Raw genomic sequence first — 19225 nt, 5'->3', positions numbered from 1 at the left:
TTCCCACTGCCATTCAAAAGGCAGACAGAGAAGTGTCTCAGGGCCAATTAAAGAGCACGACATCTCCCTACTGGTAAAATAAACCAAAGAACAAGATGGCAGCTTGTAATTAGAGCCTGTAGGAGCCTATTATTTTGCCTCCATTTACCCTGAGTCTGACACCGGGGAAGTAACACTCTTCTCTGTGCTCTTTGTGCTGTTGAAACCTGGTTGAAAGGCATTTTAATTTGTAGTTTCCACAGTTTACGTATCAGCCCTTTAACTTGTCACACATTATTTTATAATAGCTTGCCATGTTGGCTATCTGGCTGTGTTGGTTAGAAATTAGACCTCCAGGATTGACATGCTGGCTCCTCCACAAGTGCTGGTGTGCACACAAACACTCATTCACACACCCACATGTGCTTCATATCTGAAGTCCATCTCATCTGTGGTTGTAACCTTATATTGAACCTTGGGAATCAGATAACAAGGCTAGGCTTTCAAGCTTTTGTCTTGCTGCTGACGCTGCTGCTCAAAGGCGGGGTCAGTGAATTCTCAGTGTTTGCGTGTGTGTGTGTGTGTGTGTGTGTGTAATGCTTTATTTGCCAAGGTTATTGTTCAGCTGCTACGAGACACACCGTGCTTTTTCCACCGGCGACGTTTCTCCTTTGAGAACAAAACTGTGAATCAAGTTTTACATTCTAATTTACACCACTTCAGTCTGGGGACTTCAGTGTATCTGGAGGGAGGCCACAGTACAATGTCTGCTCACAGTGAATTGCTGCCTGCTGAAGAATGTTATTGCTCTGTTACCTGCTGAGGCTCTAAATCACATTGTGTGGCAGCTGAGGCACGTCTGAATTACTGAGATTTGGGTGTGGGGCTGGATTAAAATTGGACAGTTTTCCCAGCAGGAGTTACAATTTTAATTTGAAGTCATTTTAACACCTTCTAGACTTAGATAAATGAGGGATTATGATAGCCACTACTGAAAGTTATGCATAAATTAGCTAAAGCTCAGCTATAGTTGACATTTTCTGCTGATACTCAATATATTCAAACTATTTTAATACCATAGAAAGATGATGATAACAATAAAGGAGCAGTGGTGTCTGATCAACATGTTTATATTAGAGTGTCCCATAGTTAACCAGGCACTATGGACATTAAATCAAGTGAATGTCATCATAATGATCATTATCTTAGAGGTTGCATTTACACATAGGTGACACCAGCAAAGTATCTCAGTAAGGTGTTGGTTCACCATAAGCCCCCAGAACAGCTTCAGTGCTCCTGTGCATAGATTGCAATTAAGGATGGGAATTAGTAACACTTTATTGATACCACCCCTAATTATCTGTCCGATTCTTTATCAGTTCCCTTATTGATTCTTGCTAAATTTTCTGTGTGGAATAAAATAATAAAAAATAAAATAAAATAAAATAGTACTGAAGTCTCCACCAACAGTGACCAACAGTGTGACAGCTGACTTATATTAATGGGTTGAATGCTCATCACTTTAATGCCCATCAGTAGGTCTGCGTTAAATGCTCCTGGTGTATTAAATGGCTGTATACTCACTGCGCTTCATTTTTATAATACCTGCATCCAGGCACCATCTCATCGTCACACAATACATCACAACTACCAATTAGTATAATGATGCGCTAATGATTCACCTGACAAACAAGCACACAAACCCTCACCCTCATAAAGCTGGGCTTTCAGTGCTAAATCAGTGCACACCTGCTAAAGCATCCGCTGCACGACATCATCATACTGAAATCCTGTAACCCTTCTTCAGTTTCGGTTTACTTTCCAGAACTATAGGAAACTTTTACTTTTACCACTGCTACTTTTACTTTACTTCTCTCTGGTTGGCAGCATTATCAATTAAAGTCAGGGTCCCCACGGTCATGGAAAACCTGCAAAAGTCAGGGAATTTCACAGTCACATTTTCCAGGCCTGGAAAAGTCATCGCATTAGTAAAAATGATGAAAAGCTTGTGTGTACGGGAATTATTACAGTAATTTCCCGTAGATAACTTTCCATGTAATGTAACATAACAGCAGATTTATTTTCTGTAGCTGTTGACGTAATGTAGCTCTAATATGCGTCTTTGTTTGACAGAGTTTTGTTTGCCATCACACACGATTCTTCATTTTCTCCCCTCGTTTCATCTCTTCCTTCATGAATGCCAGCTAACTGAAAATTATATAGGACTATAGTAGGGCAGCGCTCTTCTGGACAGGGACCTCAGATGTTGTACCTGGAATCTGCTGGAGCCACTCTCCCAGTTTGGGGGTCACAGCCCACAATGCTCTGATTACCACTAGCACCACTTAACTCCCAACATCTTTTCTAGCTCCTCTTATAGCCCTTGGTATTTTTCGAGCTTCTCGTGTTCCACTGCATTCCTTTGTTGATCCTGTGGGACCTGGAATAGTCATGGGAAAGTTTTGAAATTTGGTCAAAATGTGTGGGAACCCTGTAAATTTAATGTCACTGTATCGTTGTATTGCTCAACCCTTTCTAGACAATTGAAGAATACTGACACAAAAACACTAAATAGTCATAAATGGAATAATTAAAAACTTTGCATGTTGTGTAAGAGGCACATCTCCTACAGGTCTGATTGCTGTGTTGGTAGGCAGCAATTTCACCTGTGTATAGTGAGAATCATCTAATAGGCAGGGAAAGAGAAGAAATTCTCCAAGGGCACAAGCTGTGTAACTTGTACCAGCACTTTAGCTTCAGCCTCTTGTTCAGTTCTGACTGGATTAAAAGAGCAGAAGGCTGAGAGGCTGAAACCCGATCCATTACTCTGGGATTGATTAGAACGGCTGCCAGGGCAAAGCAGAGCATGGAGCTCCATTCAGTGCAGCAATGGTGACTAATAACACACGGCGGTGCTGATTTGCTGACACACACACGCACAGCAGCAGCAATAGACCTGATGCGGAGCCGCGCGGTGTAGCGTCACTGCTCAGAGAGATAGAGAGAGAGAGAGAGAGAGAGGGGGGGGGAGGAAAATAGAGGGGTATCATGCTGCTGCTGCATCATTTCCAATGCGGGGTGTGTCCCACCGTTGGCAGCTTGACTGTCCCTCTGCCCTCCTTTTTGATCTCCTCCTCCTCCTCGTCTTCTTGCTCCTGGGTGTCTTGTTGCCAGGAGTGAGCCCCCAGGAGCAGCAATGACGCTAGGCTAAGGTTTTGGAAACGAACCCCCACCGGAGGACTGGCCGCCTGTAAGGAACTGCAGCGTTCATGGTGAGTGAGCATTTGCACTGTGAGGACAAGTGGGTGAGCTCGATGACCCACTGTCTCTCTCCTTGTCTGGCAGAATCAGAGGGCATTGGTAGTCAGAGCGTGAAAGAGATGCAGCAGAGGAGGAGGATGGCTCAGGTTTCACATAATAGCCTCTTTGAGCTTGTCTTAGCTCTGTGCTTCATGGTGGTTGTGATGGGGAAACGGGCTGATGATGGTCAGGATGTCTGTAGAAAGATGGAAACATTTGGTTTCCTGTTGTTGGACTAATGTCCACCAAGGAGATGACCCATCTTTATTGCATGTAACTTGACGTAAAGCCTTCAACTTCGTTCAACGAAAGCACGTGCGGCAGTGTGACAGTGCTGTCTTTTTTGTTTTGGCTTTCTGAATCCCGTCAAGGGATTTAATCCTGCTGTATTACTGATGCAGTTAAAGAGTCATCTGAATCAGTGGGACTTCCACTTTCCAGCAAAACGTGCTTGGATGTAAAAAGCACTGGATTGTATCTGAGTGCTCATGTTTCCATCTGTTTGTCTGGATGTTGGACAATTTCTTCATTTTGTCTCAACAAAGCTGCCAGATCATTAGAGTCTCACTAACAGACTTATGCTCCTCCTCAGCTCCCCTGTGGTAACTGTAATTCAGCTGCCCATGTGTCAGATGCAGTCTGCCAAAAATACTACATACAAATGAAATCATTCATTCAAAAACTGGTTTCATTTGCAATTTGTTTGTTACTATGAATAACCAGATATGATTGCAATGTGTAGCTAAGTCTATACAAGAGATAGATTTGGTTGAAAATGAGGTCAGTTTCTCAAATGATACCTGTGAAGCAAAATAAGTAAATGTATTGACTGTCGCAGATTTAGGAGTAAGTTTGCCTCACAAGTAGAAAAGTGCTTTTTCCAATTCAGGTTTCAAAGGGACACGTATAAAATTAAACCCTTTTCCCACTGGACAAAACCCCCACTAACACCTGCTAACATCTGGCTTATGTCTGTAGTGGGAAAGGTTGCAGTCATTCATTCCCTGGACAAAAGACTCTGCAGTAATTACAGATAGTTATCAGCTCCATAGGGTTTCCACAGTCATGACATTCCTGCTAAGGTTTTGAAATTAGATAAAGGGGTTTTCAGGCCATAAAATGGTTTTGAGTTAACAGATTGTTTTGGGAAAGTTTTGAATATACAATGTTTTGGCTATTCTTTAAATAATGTTCATGAAAATGTTCATGTCTAACGTTACGTGAAATGCGTTCAGTGTATTACTTTTTTAAAATCTAGTGCTGTGTCTTGAAATGTCACTAGTATCACGTGATACATATTGACGTATGAAGCTAGTTGGTGGTGGGAATGTCTTATGAGCGAGTGCAAGCAGTTTTTTTTATCTGTAAATGCTGGGAAGTGTGTGTTTAGTAATGTATGTATGTATTTAAAATGACAAATATAATACATGGCTCAGGAGAAAGGCAGACTCCAGCCGCACTGGATCTGCATCACTGCATCAAATGACGTTGGCAACATGCGCCGAGTGGAAGTCATGTCAGCCATGCTAAAGGAAAGTAGCATCAAGACTACCAAAAGGCCGCTCAAAAGACTGCCAGCGTCTGTGCGTTTTTCACGCCTGATAATGATAATGCTACGGCATCGGTATAACTGCATGAAAACCTCAACCGACACTCGACCAATTCATTGCCACGTCCAATCTGCTAATGTGTTTTAAACTACTTAAATAAAGTCATGGAAATGGGGTAAAGTGTTAAGGAAAAGTTTTGAAAATTCATTGGTAAAAACCTGTGAGAACCCTGGCTCCAGCTCCAATCAGCAGTGACGGAAACATGACGCCCAATGGCATGACCATTGGTAACTTTGCAACTCTTGTATTGTCAGCCACAAATTCCGTCCATCTCCTTCCAAGCAGCACTCAAACATCGATCCAAATTTGTCTGCAACAATTTGTTTACCAACCTGTTTCCCGGCACATTCGTGACATTGAATGTGAAACACCAGAAAAACTAACACAGAAAAGCACACTTGTCTTCTGCCAATATGAAAGGTGTGCTTTGGCTATTTTCAGCAAGTTTTCCCATGTTTAAAAAACCTGCATATGTGCACTAATTTTGGTGGAAAAAGGGTTTTAACAGTGTACCCGTTTAAAGGATTCTCAAATGCTGGTATATACATTAAGTTTTAATGTCATTGTCTGTAAAAGAAATCAGTGGAATGGACTTGTTGAAATTAAATAACAGCTCTGATTAGTGTACATGTTATCTGTCCTGCAATAGTTGCCAAACACACACACACACACACACACACACACACACACACACACACACACACCTAAGTACAGCCAACCACAGAAGCCGTCTTACTCATTCATTCATTGTTCTGTGCTCGATTTGCTTTGGAAATCACTTTTGGACTGCCTCAAGCAGTTTCCAGTGAAAAGCTGTGTTTGGCATGCAGGAAAACCAGGCTAAGCACCCTGCTCTGGCTTTTCATCTCGTAGATTTCATTATTGAGAAAGCCAGTGGTGTTTTCATGAGGATAGGATGCATAAGTTCTAATCCAAGGTGACACAGTAGGACAGTTTGACCAACATCTCTAATGGAACTGTCTTTTCAAGCCCACTTTGTGTCTTTACCCAAGCAGCACTTCAGTATAATTGTGTATAACGTTGTAAGGCCACATAGTGTGATGCTATGTACAGACAAGTTCTGAATACGAAAACAACTTGATGTCATCTTCAGAGAGCTGCTTCTTAGAGCATAAAGGCCATTAGCAGCCAGCTAGCCAGTCAGTGCAGCCGGAGAGCTCTCACACCACTACCAGGAAATTGGAGAACAACTGAAAAGCAGCGTGACAAAGCTGGTTGCCCTGGCGGCAGGTTATCATGGGATACAGTTGCTATTCCAGGAGCTGAAAGCTACCACACCACACACAGAGTAAAGTTCCAGCGTAAAAGTGAGGGGATAAGGAGGAGTTTCTTATCATTGTTGTTGGAGTTTTCATTTCATTTCATTTGTGCTGCCTGATAGCCATTAATAGGAATATAACTTAATTTGTCACCATCAGTTCGTTTGTTACTGTTGTAGCTTGTCATTTTTGGTAGTTTCTCCTCCTCACATACTTGAAATACTTTGACACCGCTTACTTCACTGTTTGTACCGTACTTGTTCTCACATCACATTCACACAAATCTTCCCTTCCACACACACCTCTGTGCAGCTTCACGCACATCCTGTCTTTTGTTTCACCTTGTTGGTAGCACCTGCATTGCTGCTGGACAGATGCCAAATTGCTCCTTCCCTCCTCCTCCTCCCCCACTGTAGCTCACACTCATCTTCCTCTCTCTGCAGTCTCCATGTATTCTCAGGGTGCAAAGCTCCAGTTAACCTTTTTTATCGACCTGCAGGCGTTCCCTTGGGTACACACAGTCTTTAATAAACCAAGCAACAATACAGGCACGTTAACCTATTCATTATCTCTGCCAGGCTTAAGCTCGGAGGGATCATGTGGTTGGTTGTGCATGTGCGTCTGTGAGTGTTTGAATCTGTCTGTTTACAGCTAAACTACTGGACCAATCAGCCTAATACTTTGTGTGTACATTAATGACTGTACACTCAAGGACCCATGTGGTTGGGTTGATTCAGTTGTTTAAAAAACTTTTTTTAGTGACTGTTTTTTACTGTCGTCAGCTGCTGTCTCCTCACTTCTCTAACAAGCTTGTAGGGGCCCTAAGTTTTTAAGAAATCGCCTCAACAAGCCATACCTAGTGTGTTGCAGGCCACATTTTGGCCTTCGCTGTGGCTCAAAATCCGACATCCATAAAAACAAAGTTCGGTCTCATTTTAAAAAAGAGCATCTGCAGATTAATTCCATGCCCTGGATGCCCCTATAGTAATTAAAAAATGATGTAGGGCCCTCTAGGGTGCCCTTCAAGTAGGAAAAACATGATCAAGTGTCCTTCCAGTGGAGAATTTGAGATGTAGTGTGCTACTAGGTGGCTTTAAAACTGAGGAAAACAGGCCTACATGCTAGACAGCTTAATGTGCGCTGGTGACCTTGTTTTTTTTTTGGCCCTGCCCCGCAGCGAACTGAAGTCCACCACTACATGAGGCTAAATAATAACAAAGGCAAACTCTGTCAGTCATTAACACAAGGAAAAATATTGTTTTGTGAGAAAGCTATCCTGTCAGTTGTGTTACACCATCCATTTTTTTAATCCTCTTTCCTGAATAAACTGGAGGCTTGCTGGCCCATTAGCGACCAAGCTAGCTCTGTTGCTAACTGACTATTAACAATTTAGTTAGAGGGCTTTTTTAGTGTCTAGTGCTAGCATGTTCTCAGCTTGTTATAGGTTAACTTGCCAGCTACAGTAGTTAATCAACTGGCACTACAAATAGTCACCAAGTCACAAAGCTTCTAGGGGATTTAGGGATGATAGACAGATGCAGAGCAGATGAAAGTGAGGATATAGATGGCAAAGAAGAAGAAAAGTAGGGGAAAGTACACACATGAGAATGGTGACTCACCCTCTGTGAATAGGACTACTCTCATCCCAGTGCTGAGTGCAGTCTTACCCATGAATCACCTCCGTTCTCCAGCGGTGGAGGAATGGTTTTCAATTAGCACTCTTAACTTCCTGCCTCACTCTTTCCCCATCATTGCCCTCATTTGCGTCTGTCTTCTGTGTCAACTGCTCTCCCTTCACGCCCAATCCTCAAGAGATGTTTTGGCATTTACTCTCAGGCTTTCCCATCATCTCCAAACTCCTTTCTATCGCTCTGGTCCATTTATTTTCACATAAGCAGCTTCCCTGCTGTGTGCGAATAAGATGATACCCTGCTGTCACTTTGAAATGTGGCCACCGTTTTTCTGGGAAGGTCTTTCTTGTGTCTTTGCAAGATAAGGAAAGTGTATACTGATGACTGCCACTTTGTGTTTACTCCCCCTTTAAAGCTAAATTTTCTGCTTTCTTTGAGTTTTCAGCTATTTCATTCACTCTTTTTTGCTTTGTTGATAGGAGGTTGGATGAGAAGTTCAATTCAACTTTGCTATGTGCCCACTAGATATAAAGAAAGTCCTGCATAAACCTCCCTTTAAAACCACAACTGGCTCTTCTCCCTTTAGCCTTCACTTTTTATACTAAGCTTAGCCAAACTAATCGTCTCCTAGCTTCATATTTAAGAGATGTGACAGTTTCAATTTCATCAAAGCCTCACCAAGAAAGAAGTGTGTGTGTTCCACATGTCAGTATACTCCTTTATAGACAAACTTACCCACAGAATTATTATTTGTGTTTCAGTTACCCAAGTTACATTGAATTTGTGAAGAAAACTGTTTTTTCCACATGCCTCCATGATAAACGAAGAATCCAAAAAAAGGCGAAAGTTTTTGATGGATTTGGGTAAATGGGGTCCCTGTTAAACAGCGGCAAAACTATATGGAAAAAATCAGTTTACAACCTCTCACACAACTCACACAGTTAAGGTTATTATGGGTATTTCAATAGTTTGTGATGTCTTTATGTCTTTTTATCTCTCTCCTTTTACTTTTGTTATGTTATGCCCTGCCCTTTTGAATCTGATTCAATTACCTTTATTCATCCCCCAGGATCTGGTACAACAGACAGCAACACAAAGACAGATTAATAACAAGGGCTGCATCATTGACACTCGCGCATGCACACTCACACGCTCATATTGAAGGAATAGATTTTCCTGTCTGTATTGTGGCCTGCACTGATCAATGTGAACGTCCCTGTGGCAGCACTGTGTTAAGCTGATTGCTTGCAGTCCTCAGCCTGCATTATTAACCAGCTCAATGCACACTGGAGGCCATTTTGGACACACATTGGGGTGTGTGCTCATATTGCACTTGTCCTATTTACAGTAACTTCCTACTAATAATGTAGTGTATTCCAACAGTTCCCTGAACTATTTGCACCACCTTTCAGCTGCCTAATGCTGTACTTAAAGGGACATTTCACCCCAAAATCAAGAATACATATTTCCCCTCGTTTTAGTTAAAGTTTCTGCCAACCGTTTCAACGAGCAGAAGGGAGCATGCATCTACTCATGGATGAGAGGGTTGTGTTTGCAGCAGCGTGAGATGTAAACATTAATAGCCTGCTCTTGGCTGAGCTGTAACGTTGGCTAAAAGCATGCATCCTTTTGCGTGGTGATGCAGTTGGCAGGTAAGAAAATAGTTCCTACATGCAACTGCTCACAAGAAGGTCTGTGAATTATCTTGAGTAACCAGGTCATGATTTCTTGAAAGAGACATTGCTGTTGTGTTTTTCAAATATAATTTTTTGGCACTTTGAGCATCACAAGCCGAGTGCCATCTAGCTCCATTATAGTGGAGAGAAGGCAGACATCTTTACAGCTGATATCTCCAACACTCTGCAACACACACCAAAACAATCTAGACTGATAAATATCATTACAAGTAAGAGAAACAATGTGTGTTTTTGATTTTGAGGTGAACTGTCCCTTTAATTTTAGAGTTGCTACAACACACATACACACAGAACCTGTAAGTCAGCTGATAGTTGGCCTTGTGTTAAACTGCTCTGCGGGCTCAGCTGTAACAGACTGCAGGTCACATGGCCTCCTCTTTCTATAGGCCTGCATCATACTCCCAGTGGTGGGGCAAAAACCACACAGTCATTAGACACCAGCTGACAAATGCTCATAGGCCAAAAGAGCAGTGTCACAAGGTTGTCAAGACATTTCTCAGTGTTTATGTGCGACTTAATGCACACATAGTTCTCTCTCTTATTATTGCTCTTCATTTTTTCATTTCCTTCCCTCTCCTCTCCTCGCCCATTAAATGCTAGTAGTCTGTATCTGACCAGTAGTTCTGAGGTCAGCTGTGACCCCTATGGTTATTTTCTCTGGCTTTGGAGCTGCATAGCATGTCCTATTACTGTTTTACATAGAATATAAAGTAACTTATCCACCAGTTCGAATCAATCTGTCTGCAGCTGCTCTCAGATTTTGTGTGCACATTTGTTACTGTATGCTCAAGGACCTGTCATTGTAGCTGTGATTCTCAATCGTTGAAAAACATTTTTTATTTATTTTTTTTACTATGTTTTACTGTTGTTGGCTGCTGACTCTGCACTCCTCTTAACTGGCTGGTGGCCCTTGTGCTTACTTTCTCTGGCTATGGAGCTGCAAAGCATGACCTGTTCAGATTTTAAAATGGAATATAAAGTAACTTATTCATCAGTTTTTTCCTCTGTGTGTGTGTGTGTGTGTGTGTGTGTGTGTGTGTGTGTGTGTGTGTAAATGTTGCAGACTAAGCCATTTTGTTGTAATTAAAACTCAACTTGCATCTAAATCTTGTGTTTTTGTTGTCAGGAATATGAAACAAAGAGTGGCAGAGCTGGACCTGGCAACCCGACATCTCCCAGGCAGGGTGTGAGGAAAAACCTGGACTTTGAGCCCCTCTCCACCACCGCACTTATACTGGAGGACAGACCTGCGTATGTAAACAAACAGACACACTGTCTTAGATCCTTAGGTTATTAGACTATCCCACATTTTCCTTGCTGCCAGTGTAGTTTGCTCATCAGACAACAAAGCCATGTCTGTTGTCTGTCCAGTCTTTATCTTCCCTTCATTCCTTCTTTATCAGTCCTCCTTCCTGTGTCATTAGACTCCATTCAGCATTGTTCCAGCTCTCACTATGTCCCTGTTTGTATCACAGAGGGTGCTGCTGAAAGTTTAATGGCCCTCCCTCAGCCTGGCTCCATTACCTTTCTTTTTAGACCATTTTACATTTTGAGAACAAATAACAGACATAAAGTTGCCCTCATGTTTCAGTGAGTGGTGCTAGCTCAGCTGCAGCATTAGCACTTCTGCTAGGGGAACATGGTGAAAGAAAACAATAGTATAACTTAGCCTGATTTCCTGTGTGAACATAAGGAAGTTTATTCTAACACCATGACTGGCTGCATGCAACCTCACACCTATTTTCCCTCTTTAGTGTCACCCCCTACTGGTAAAAATAGTGCAGAAAAGTGCACATAGTATATTAAAGTTTCAGTGCTATTGGCCAGTAAAATTAGAGTGCACAATTTATCTGTATTTGTAGAATAGAAGTTAGACATAGAATAGTAGTTCAATAGTGCATTTCTTTTCAAAAAGTGCAAAAGTAGATCATATTTCAAATAAAAACAAATTCTAAAATACATTTCTATCACTGAAATTTACAAAATGACCACTTATTAGCTTTTTTTCTGGGGCTTTCAACCATATCCCAGGGTTCGGAAAAAGCTGGAAAATGCATGCTAGTTAGTTTGATTAATAGAAGAAGAAATGACATCATGTGATATGCAAATGTCAATTGGATCAAAGTTTACTTCATAAGCACAGGCAAGATACAAGGCTGAAGTCAGGCAACATCTCCTGCTCTGTTCTTCTGTCTGTGTATGTTTTCTCTTTATAGCACACAAGTTGCCCAACATGAATAATGCATGTTAAACTCAGAGGACATGTAGTTCCTCATCCATTTCTCTGTGCTCATGTTTGTGTGTTACAGTAACCTGCCTGCCAAGCCAGCCGAGGAGGCCCAGAAACACAGACAGCAGTATGAAGAGATGGTGGCCCAGGCCAAGAAGAGAGGTGAGCTCATTTGACAGAGTAATCAATGTTTTCCTTTACTGTGTTCTTCCAGAACATTCAGGGGCAGAAGTGAGGCAGGGTTTAACGTTACTGTCAGTAAGTCAGTATTTACTTGTCCCTGTGCAAACTGTTGTATGTATTAGTTGTTATCAAAGAAAACAAATATTAAAGGTAATTGCTATGAAACAAACAAACAAACAACCCGTGCTTATCCACCTTGCTCTCAAACTTGGAGCAAACTGCGCAATGCATTGTTGAAGTTTTGCCCACTTCCTCTAACGCCACCTAATTAAACTCCTCACTCCACTAACTCTTCACTTTGGCTAATTTATGCAATGCAGAAGTGCTTAAGCTAATAATGGGTGACTTGCAAAAAACGCTCGTTTATTTATTAACCTTGACAGTTATTATTGAGCTGAATTTTATACTTTTGTTAAATTATTTTTTTTGATAGTCCATGGCTGTTGAGAGAGGTTTGCCTTCAGAGGTGTAAGCCAGATAGCCTGACGTTTTAGGAAAAAGATCATGGTTTGGGTTGGTATGAAAAGATTTCTTGCAGAAAGCCCGATGGTTAACTCATCCCATATGCGGTTTTATGTGTATTAGTGGAGTCAGTTACAGTGACTTCAGATGATTTATGTGGTGTTTTTATCTCTCATGGCCAAATGCACAAAAACAGGGATGACAGCTTCCACTTTAATTGCGAGTGATAAATTTGCATATGATATCATCTCATATCAATCACAGGCCCCTGAATCGCATCAAATTGATATCATATTGTGGCGGAGTTTGTGATATTGGCAAATATCGTATCATCCAAAGGATTGATGCCATTCTCCTGTGAGTGCCCGAGGTCAGGTCATCTCTGGAGCTCTGAAATCCTCCACAGCTATGAACCAACCATCACTATGTAGTTGTGTCCCTCCTGTCTTGCCAAACATCAACAACTGATGTTTTCTCCACTTTGCTGTCTGTAGAGTTGAAGGAGGCTCAGAAGAGAAAGAAGCAGCTGGAGGATCGGTGTAAGCTCGAGGAGAGCATTGGCACAGCCGCCCAGATCTGGAACCAGGAGATCTTACCCAACTGGAGCACAATGTGAGTATGAACAACGACTGAGTTTGGAATGATAAAAATACTGAAGTAGGCACTTGTTTGTACAGAGAAGGGATTTACCAGTGCAAACACTGATGGACAAAAAATGTAGTACTTTAAACAAAGAATTGTAACTTCAGAAAAGAATTCTGAACTCTTTTGTTTTTTTGTTTGTTTCCTATTGGTACTGGTAACTTGACCTGTCGTGGAAAATAAAAGTTGAAAAGCATCCAGGTTTCTTTGGGAAGCACTGTGAGCATGTCAGTTGTTCTTTTTCATAAATAGTTGGGTTTTCTAAGTTCCACTTTTGTTTGTGTGGGTGTATGAGAGGATCAGTTTCCAAACCAACAACAGTAATGACCATACACCTGACCATACAGTTTAGTCACTTCTCTTAATTTCATAGTCCACAGAAGAAAAAGAAACAACATCGTGTTCTGTGCCCACATTTGTACTCAGTAACTTATGACTAGCACTTAAAAATCTTGGCAAACATGAGGATGTTACTGTCTTGATGGCCGCATTGTAAGTGACTGTACGTTTCAGCATACTGTTTTTTTTAAGCAACACCACAGTATAGAAGTAAATGTAGGAATCTGAATGACCAGGCCCTCAGTTTTATACATGAAATCCAAGTACAAGTGTGTTGCCCTGAGCATCAAATGTATTACACCGTCAATATAGTGTATATCTCAGTCATTAATTAAGTCATCTATGAAATGATCATCAAGATATTATAACCTTAAGGCCTACATGGGGAATAATGATTGTCGGTGTTCTCTACAATGCATCAAATTATCATTACCAATCATTACACTGAACAGCTGTTGCAGACGAGCACTGTGGGGAGAAAATCCAAACACATCATATGCTGACATCATGATCCATTATGAGATTAACAAAACACAACCTGTTTGACAGGCAAAGCTGCCACATATTCATTCTAGCATGTTGTTTTGAACTGATGTCAACGTCAGTGCCTTTTTCATACAGTCTTATTGAAGGGCTTTTTTTAAATACTTGATTCTGATTGGTCGATGTGTTTATTATTATGCCCACACGCTGGCAGTAGCCGTGGCAAGAGGCATTATGTTTTCGGATTGTCTGTCTGCCCATCGGTCCCAAACTTGTGACGAAGAAGGCCTGAAGGGAATTTCTTAAAATTTGGCACAAACGTCCACGTGGGCTCAACGATAGGATTTAGATTTTGGTAGCCAAAGGTCAAGATCACTCTGACCGCCTCTGTCTCATTCTTGGGAACGCGATATCTCAGAAGACCTTGAGGGAATTTGTTCAAATTTGGCACAAACATCCACTTGGACCCAAGAATGAATTGATGAGAATTTGGTGGTCGAAGGTCAAAGGAAACTGTGCTGATTGTATAGATCTTCTGTTATAGATAGATCTTCTAGTGTTATTACCTCTGCCAAAGAAGTTATGTTTTCGCCGGCGTTAGTCTGTTTGTATGCAACAGATGGATCTGAACGGATTTTGATGAAATTTTCAGGAAAGGTTGATAATGGGAAAAGGAACAGATGATAAAATTTTGGTGGTGAACGGTTGAAGCGAAGTGGATAAAATAATAAAATGGCGGGAAATCTGAGCTGCTTGGCGGATGTCTGCGCTCTCCGAGTGCTCTAGTTATTCTTGTAATGTCCAGTCATTTTCCAGATCGCCCGTGTTTTTGCTTTGTGTTGTGTAGCTACTCAACATCCAGTTGTAATTTCTGTTTCGGAGGATGGCATAAAGTTAAAATATTTTAACTTTGGACGGCAGTGCTGTCTACCATCACTGTGTCTAGTAGTCTCTGCTGGTCTCACCTGATTCTACCGTCCTGCTCTCAGGCACTAAAATGATATCCAGCATGCCGTCCACTGTCTGCCTGATTTCAGTGAACACAGCATTACAGTCCGTTGCTATGGATGCAGTTCTGATCATAGAAGCATCATTTTTCAATCAATAAATCTCATTTTTTTAAGTATTCCGAGATATTGCCATATCTACAGGTGTAGTACTTCGGTGAAGGTTCCTATTCATATACCTAATGTGAAAATTTGGGAGGTGTTTGTTAGAGTTTCTGTCCATGTGATCTTTCCTTAATAAGTAAGTATCTTCAGTGTGTGACAAAATCTTTCAAAATCTCCAAAAAGCTCCTTAACCATAAGGAGACTTTTTTTCTCTTCCTGTTAAAGCATCTGTAATACCATTTATATTACCTCAACAATACAAGTGGAGGGCCATGAATTGGGTTGGGAAATATGGCAATAACAAGGTGTAAAATATGAGTTGATAATGTATGAGTGAAGGATTACTGTCACTCCAAAGGGACTTAAAGTAGAATCAGTGACTGCCACCTTGTGGCTCTGATCAACAAATGATATTAAGCAACATCTGATGTGCTAAACTTTTAACACTTAACCTTCCTTCAGGTGTACGTCTCGACGAGTGAGAGACCTCTGGTGGCAGGGCATCCCCCCCAGTGTAAGAGGCAAAGTGTGGAGCCTGGCTGTGGGCAACGATCTCAACATCACACATGGTACGTGGCAGTGAGAGAGTGTGCATCTGAGAGTGTGTTATTTATGGCTTATAATTGCCATAACTGTACTTAACATTAGTCATGTCCTGGTCTGCACGGTTACCTCACTGCTCTTTGTTCATCACTTAGAAATACACTAGTGTACATACATATTGTATACACACACACACACACAGATGGGTGTAGCAGCTTGTCTCAGTGTTTGTAATTGAATACGTGGCTGTGAGATGGATAGAAGAGGAAGGAAGAGTGTATCCATTAAGAGTGAGCATAGGCCAATTAATCCCCAGTGCAAGAGGGAGCAAGCAGCATTTCAATGAGTTGTCAAGTCTGGATGGAGATTATACACACACACGAAAACACACACTGCAGATTCATCCACATGCTAAAAGAGCACCAACTTCGTATCGCTCGGTGAAAGCTCCTCAGCACCCTCAGGGCCGCTTGCAGATAAGCACTCACTGACTGCTGAGCTGGCCCACTCTGCTTTGTACTACTCAGCCTTTTAAATGGAGCACAGTCCTATGCATTAGCATTCTACACACACACACACACACACACACACACACACGCCCACACACACACGCAGAGCTCAGTCCTCTTTAATGTTGTCTGTCTTGTTCTAGTAGCAGCTCAGTGACAGTATTCCCCCATTTTAAGTGAAGTAGTTTTATTACTGCTGTTATTGCTACTGCTAACATTTCTACTGTTGCTAAATTTGCTACTTCTAGTGGTTCTGAGGTTACCGCTGTTAGTACTTGTATTCTTGCCACAGCACAGCAAGCCTACAGCTACTAGTACGTCTAATGTAAATGGAAAGCTCTGCTCTTGCTTCTAATGTATTCTACTGCTAAGTGGTGACTGTTATTAATGCTGCTATCTGGGACAGAAGTGCAATAAAATTTAAAGGTGAAATCTGAACACAGACATTTTACACATATTTTTGGGTTCAGTGTGACCTGTGCTTCCTTATGATGTTACCTCTATCTTTGATGTCAAACTAATCCACTGAAAGTTGTGTACACTTATGGATATATCATAGACAGGAACTGCTAATAACTAATTCAGCATACTATTAATGCCAAAATAATAAATAAATGTTGGCTGTTCAACAATGGGAACTGAAGTTCCAAAACTTAGAGTGTGATTATCCCCCAGGTAGAAGTACAACAATGAATAACTAGGAAAGTGAGTTCAGTAGAGTGCAGATCTCCACCAAGTGGCTGCCTGGGCTGGCTGCAACTGCAGCAGAAGCGGCGCACCACTTTTCAAAAGTGTCCCAGAAGCTAAAATACATGCCGCCCATGTCTATTTTTGACAGAGTTGCAGCGTGTTGCACAGGACAGCTTACGTTTTCCTGCCAACAGGCACTGTATGTGTCATATAGATAAAATGTAGTGATGAGGATGAATGTATTTTAAATAAAGCATTCAGAAATAATCTATGTATTCACCTAGACTTTAACAATATTAACTTTGTAGGCTACAGCGCAACAACGAAGGAAATAGCATCAATAAACTCAACTAAAACAGACCCAAAAAGAAACCGTTTAACTTCAGAGCCTGCTTACGTACTAATGGTAGAAGTACACATATCAAGGAAAAATGACCAAATCAACAAAATCTGCAAGTCTATCAAATCAGGCAGGCAAAACACTCCACTTCTGAAATGCTTTTGGAGTGGCATGACCCTGCGACGGATGTAACAAAACCAGGTTGCAGCCGTGGCAAACGGAATGTGGCACAGCTTAACCCGGTGGAATTGTCCTTTCCGGCTCCTTTACAGTCAAGATGGCAGCAAAGATAACAAAAACAGATGACTTATTCATTTTGTATTGTGCCTAACTGTAATGGATCATAACAAATTGGGTATGGATTTAATCTGCAGATGCTCCTGTCCCAAATGAGACCAAACTTTTCTATGGACGTCAGTTTTTGAGCCACAATGAAGGCTTAGACATGTCCAACAGTAAGCAGTCTGCAGTCAGTGACTGTATAAAACAGTCAACAAAACAGGTTTTTCAACAATTGTAAATCACAGCAACCATGAGAGGTCCTTGAGCATATAGTCATAAATGTGCACACATATCAGCCTAATCTGTGTGCACATTTATGACTATCTGTGTGCATATAGTCATAAATGTGCACACAGATTAGGCTGATATTAGGTATTAGGCTGATTGGTGCAGTAGTGTGTGAGTTTAGCTGCGCACAGACAGATACAGACGCTCATACTCACTCAGAGAGTGCTGATCTCCCTCGAGGCCAAATGCCCTATCTCGCAACGTTACTGAGAGAGAAAAATAATTTGTGTCTGCCCCATTATTTGGATCCGCTCCAGTATTTAATGGCTTCTCCCTTGGCTCATCCTACACCCTTCCACCAAATTTCATGAATATCGGAGCCAGTAGTTTTTCCAAACCAAAAATACAATCTCCTTGGTGGAGGTAATTATAAGTGTGAAAAAAAATATTGTTATTTGGTTAGTTAGTTTGTTTTCATCTAGTCAGTAACACATTATTTTCAACATTTTAAAAAAAAAAAAAAAAAAAAAAGGAATTTATTAATCCATTCAGAATTATAGTAGCTTAGAGTTGTGTTTCTTGTGTGAAACCATTTTAAAGTCCCACTGCATTACATTGTAGACTCATTACAAAAATTGTTGTTAATATATACAGTACATATATATGTTAATACAATTGCTCTTATATCCCTCAGTATATTTTCACATTAGACTGCTGTTCTTATCTCAGCTTCTTGCACGCCTGCTCAGCTTGGCCTGTAGTTGCCATTTTCTGCAGTTAATATGAATCTTCTTTCAGGTCAGGGCCACCAGTTCAGAGCTCCATGTCATGTCTCAGAAATCTCATTATATCCATCCAGTGTCTCATCACTAGAGGGCAGCCACAGATCAAAGCACAGGCTCGGAGATTCAGTGTGCTACACCAAGATCCTGTAATCACCCTTAGTGTAACTGCTGCAGAGTAATGTCAAGAACTGAATGCTTTTATCACCTGAAGTGGTTTCTGTCCAGTCATCGTGTTCTACACTCAGTGTCTGTAGCCTCTTGTCTGCCTCTCTCTCTCTCTCTCATATTGATTGTACTGTGGTGTTGTTATGTGTCCCTGCAGAGCTGTATAACATTTGTTTGGCCCGGGCAAAAGAAAAGTGGAGGAACACGGCAGCACCTTCCATAGAGACCGAAACTGAAGGTAGAGACAGAATAAAAATCTTCTGCTTGTTTCCATCATTTTGGTCTTATTAACTCACAGATCAATGCAACTAAACTCATCTTAACTTAACAAAAAAGTAAAGTAGCTTTGCATGTCAGATAAGAGGTTACACTTAATGTGTTTTATGATCTTTTTTTGTTTTTCCCCTTGATTCCTAATGCTTTGCGATGTCTTCCAGATGCTGGTTCATCAGATCGGGAGTCGAGCCTGGAGCTGATCAAGCTGGACATCTCAAGAACCTTCCCCCAACTATGTATCTTCCAGCAGGTCAGTGAGAACTCAGCCATCCTCAACAATACTCAGCTTAATTTGTACAAAACACTGTTGTTTGTCATTATTGAGAAGATCTCTCATTTTGCCTTTTTATTCAGACCAACATAAACCCTGGTAACCTCTGCAAGATATAGCACATTACTCTGATATTATTGTATCATATTTCATAGTGTATCATTATTGCAACATAAATCGCACTGAAC

General features: G+C 41.2%; 1 protein-coding gene across 3 annotated transcripts in view; it reads left to right on the top strand.

Annotated features, from left to right (window-relative positions):
• Window positions 1–19225, top strand: part of tbc1d14 (TBC1 domain family, member 14) — a 48496-nt gene that overhangs the window by 19768 nt on the left and 9503 nt on the right. For 2 of the 3 annotated variants that reach the window (XM_049567824.1, XM_049567825.1), the window contains 6 exons: window positions 10624–10748; window positions 11807–11889; window positions 12867–12984; window positions 15411–15517; window positions 18648–18728; window positions 18928–19016. In XM_049567824.1, the coding sequence (XP_049423781.1) occupies window positions 10624–10748; window positions 11807–11889; window positions 12867–12984; window positions 15411–15517; window positions 18648–18728; window positions 18928–19016 (603 nt within the window). Of the gene's footprint in view, window positions 1–2983; window positions 3252–10623; window positions 10749–11806; window positions 11890–12866; window positions 12985–15410; window positions 15518–18647; window positions 18729–18927; window positions 19017–19225 lie in introns of those variants that run through there. The other variant, XM_049567826.1, reaches the window with a different exon arrangement.

This window comes from Epinephelus fuscoguttatus, linkage group LG23 (genome assembly GCF_011397635.1).
Source record: "Epinephelus fuscoguttatus linkage group LG23, E.fuscoguttatus.final_Chr_v1".
Lineage (NCBI taxonomy): Eukaryota > Metazoa > Chordata > Actinopteri > Perciformes > Serranidae > Epinephelus > Epinephelus fuscoguttatus.
This window is presented reverse-complemented; position numbering and strand designations above follow the sequence as displayed.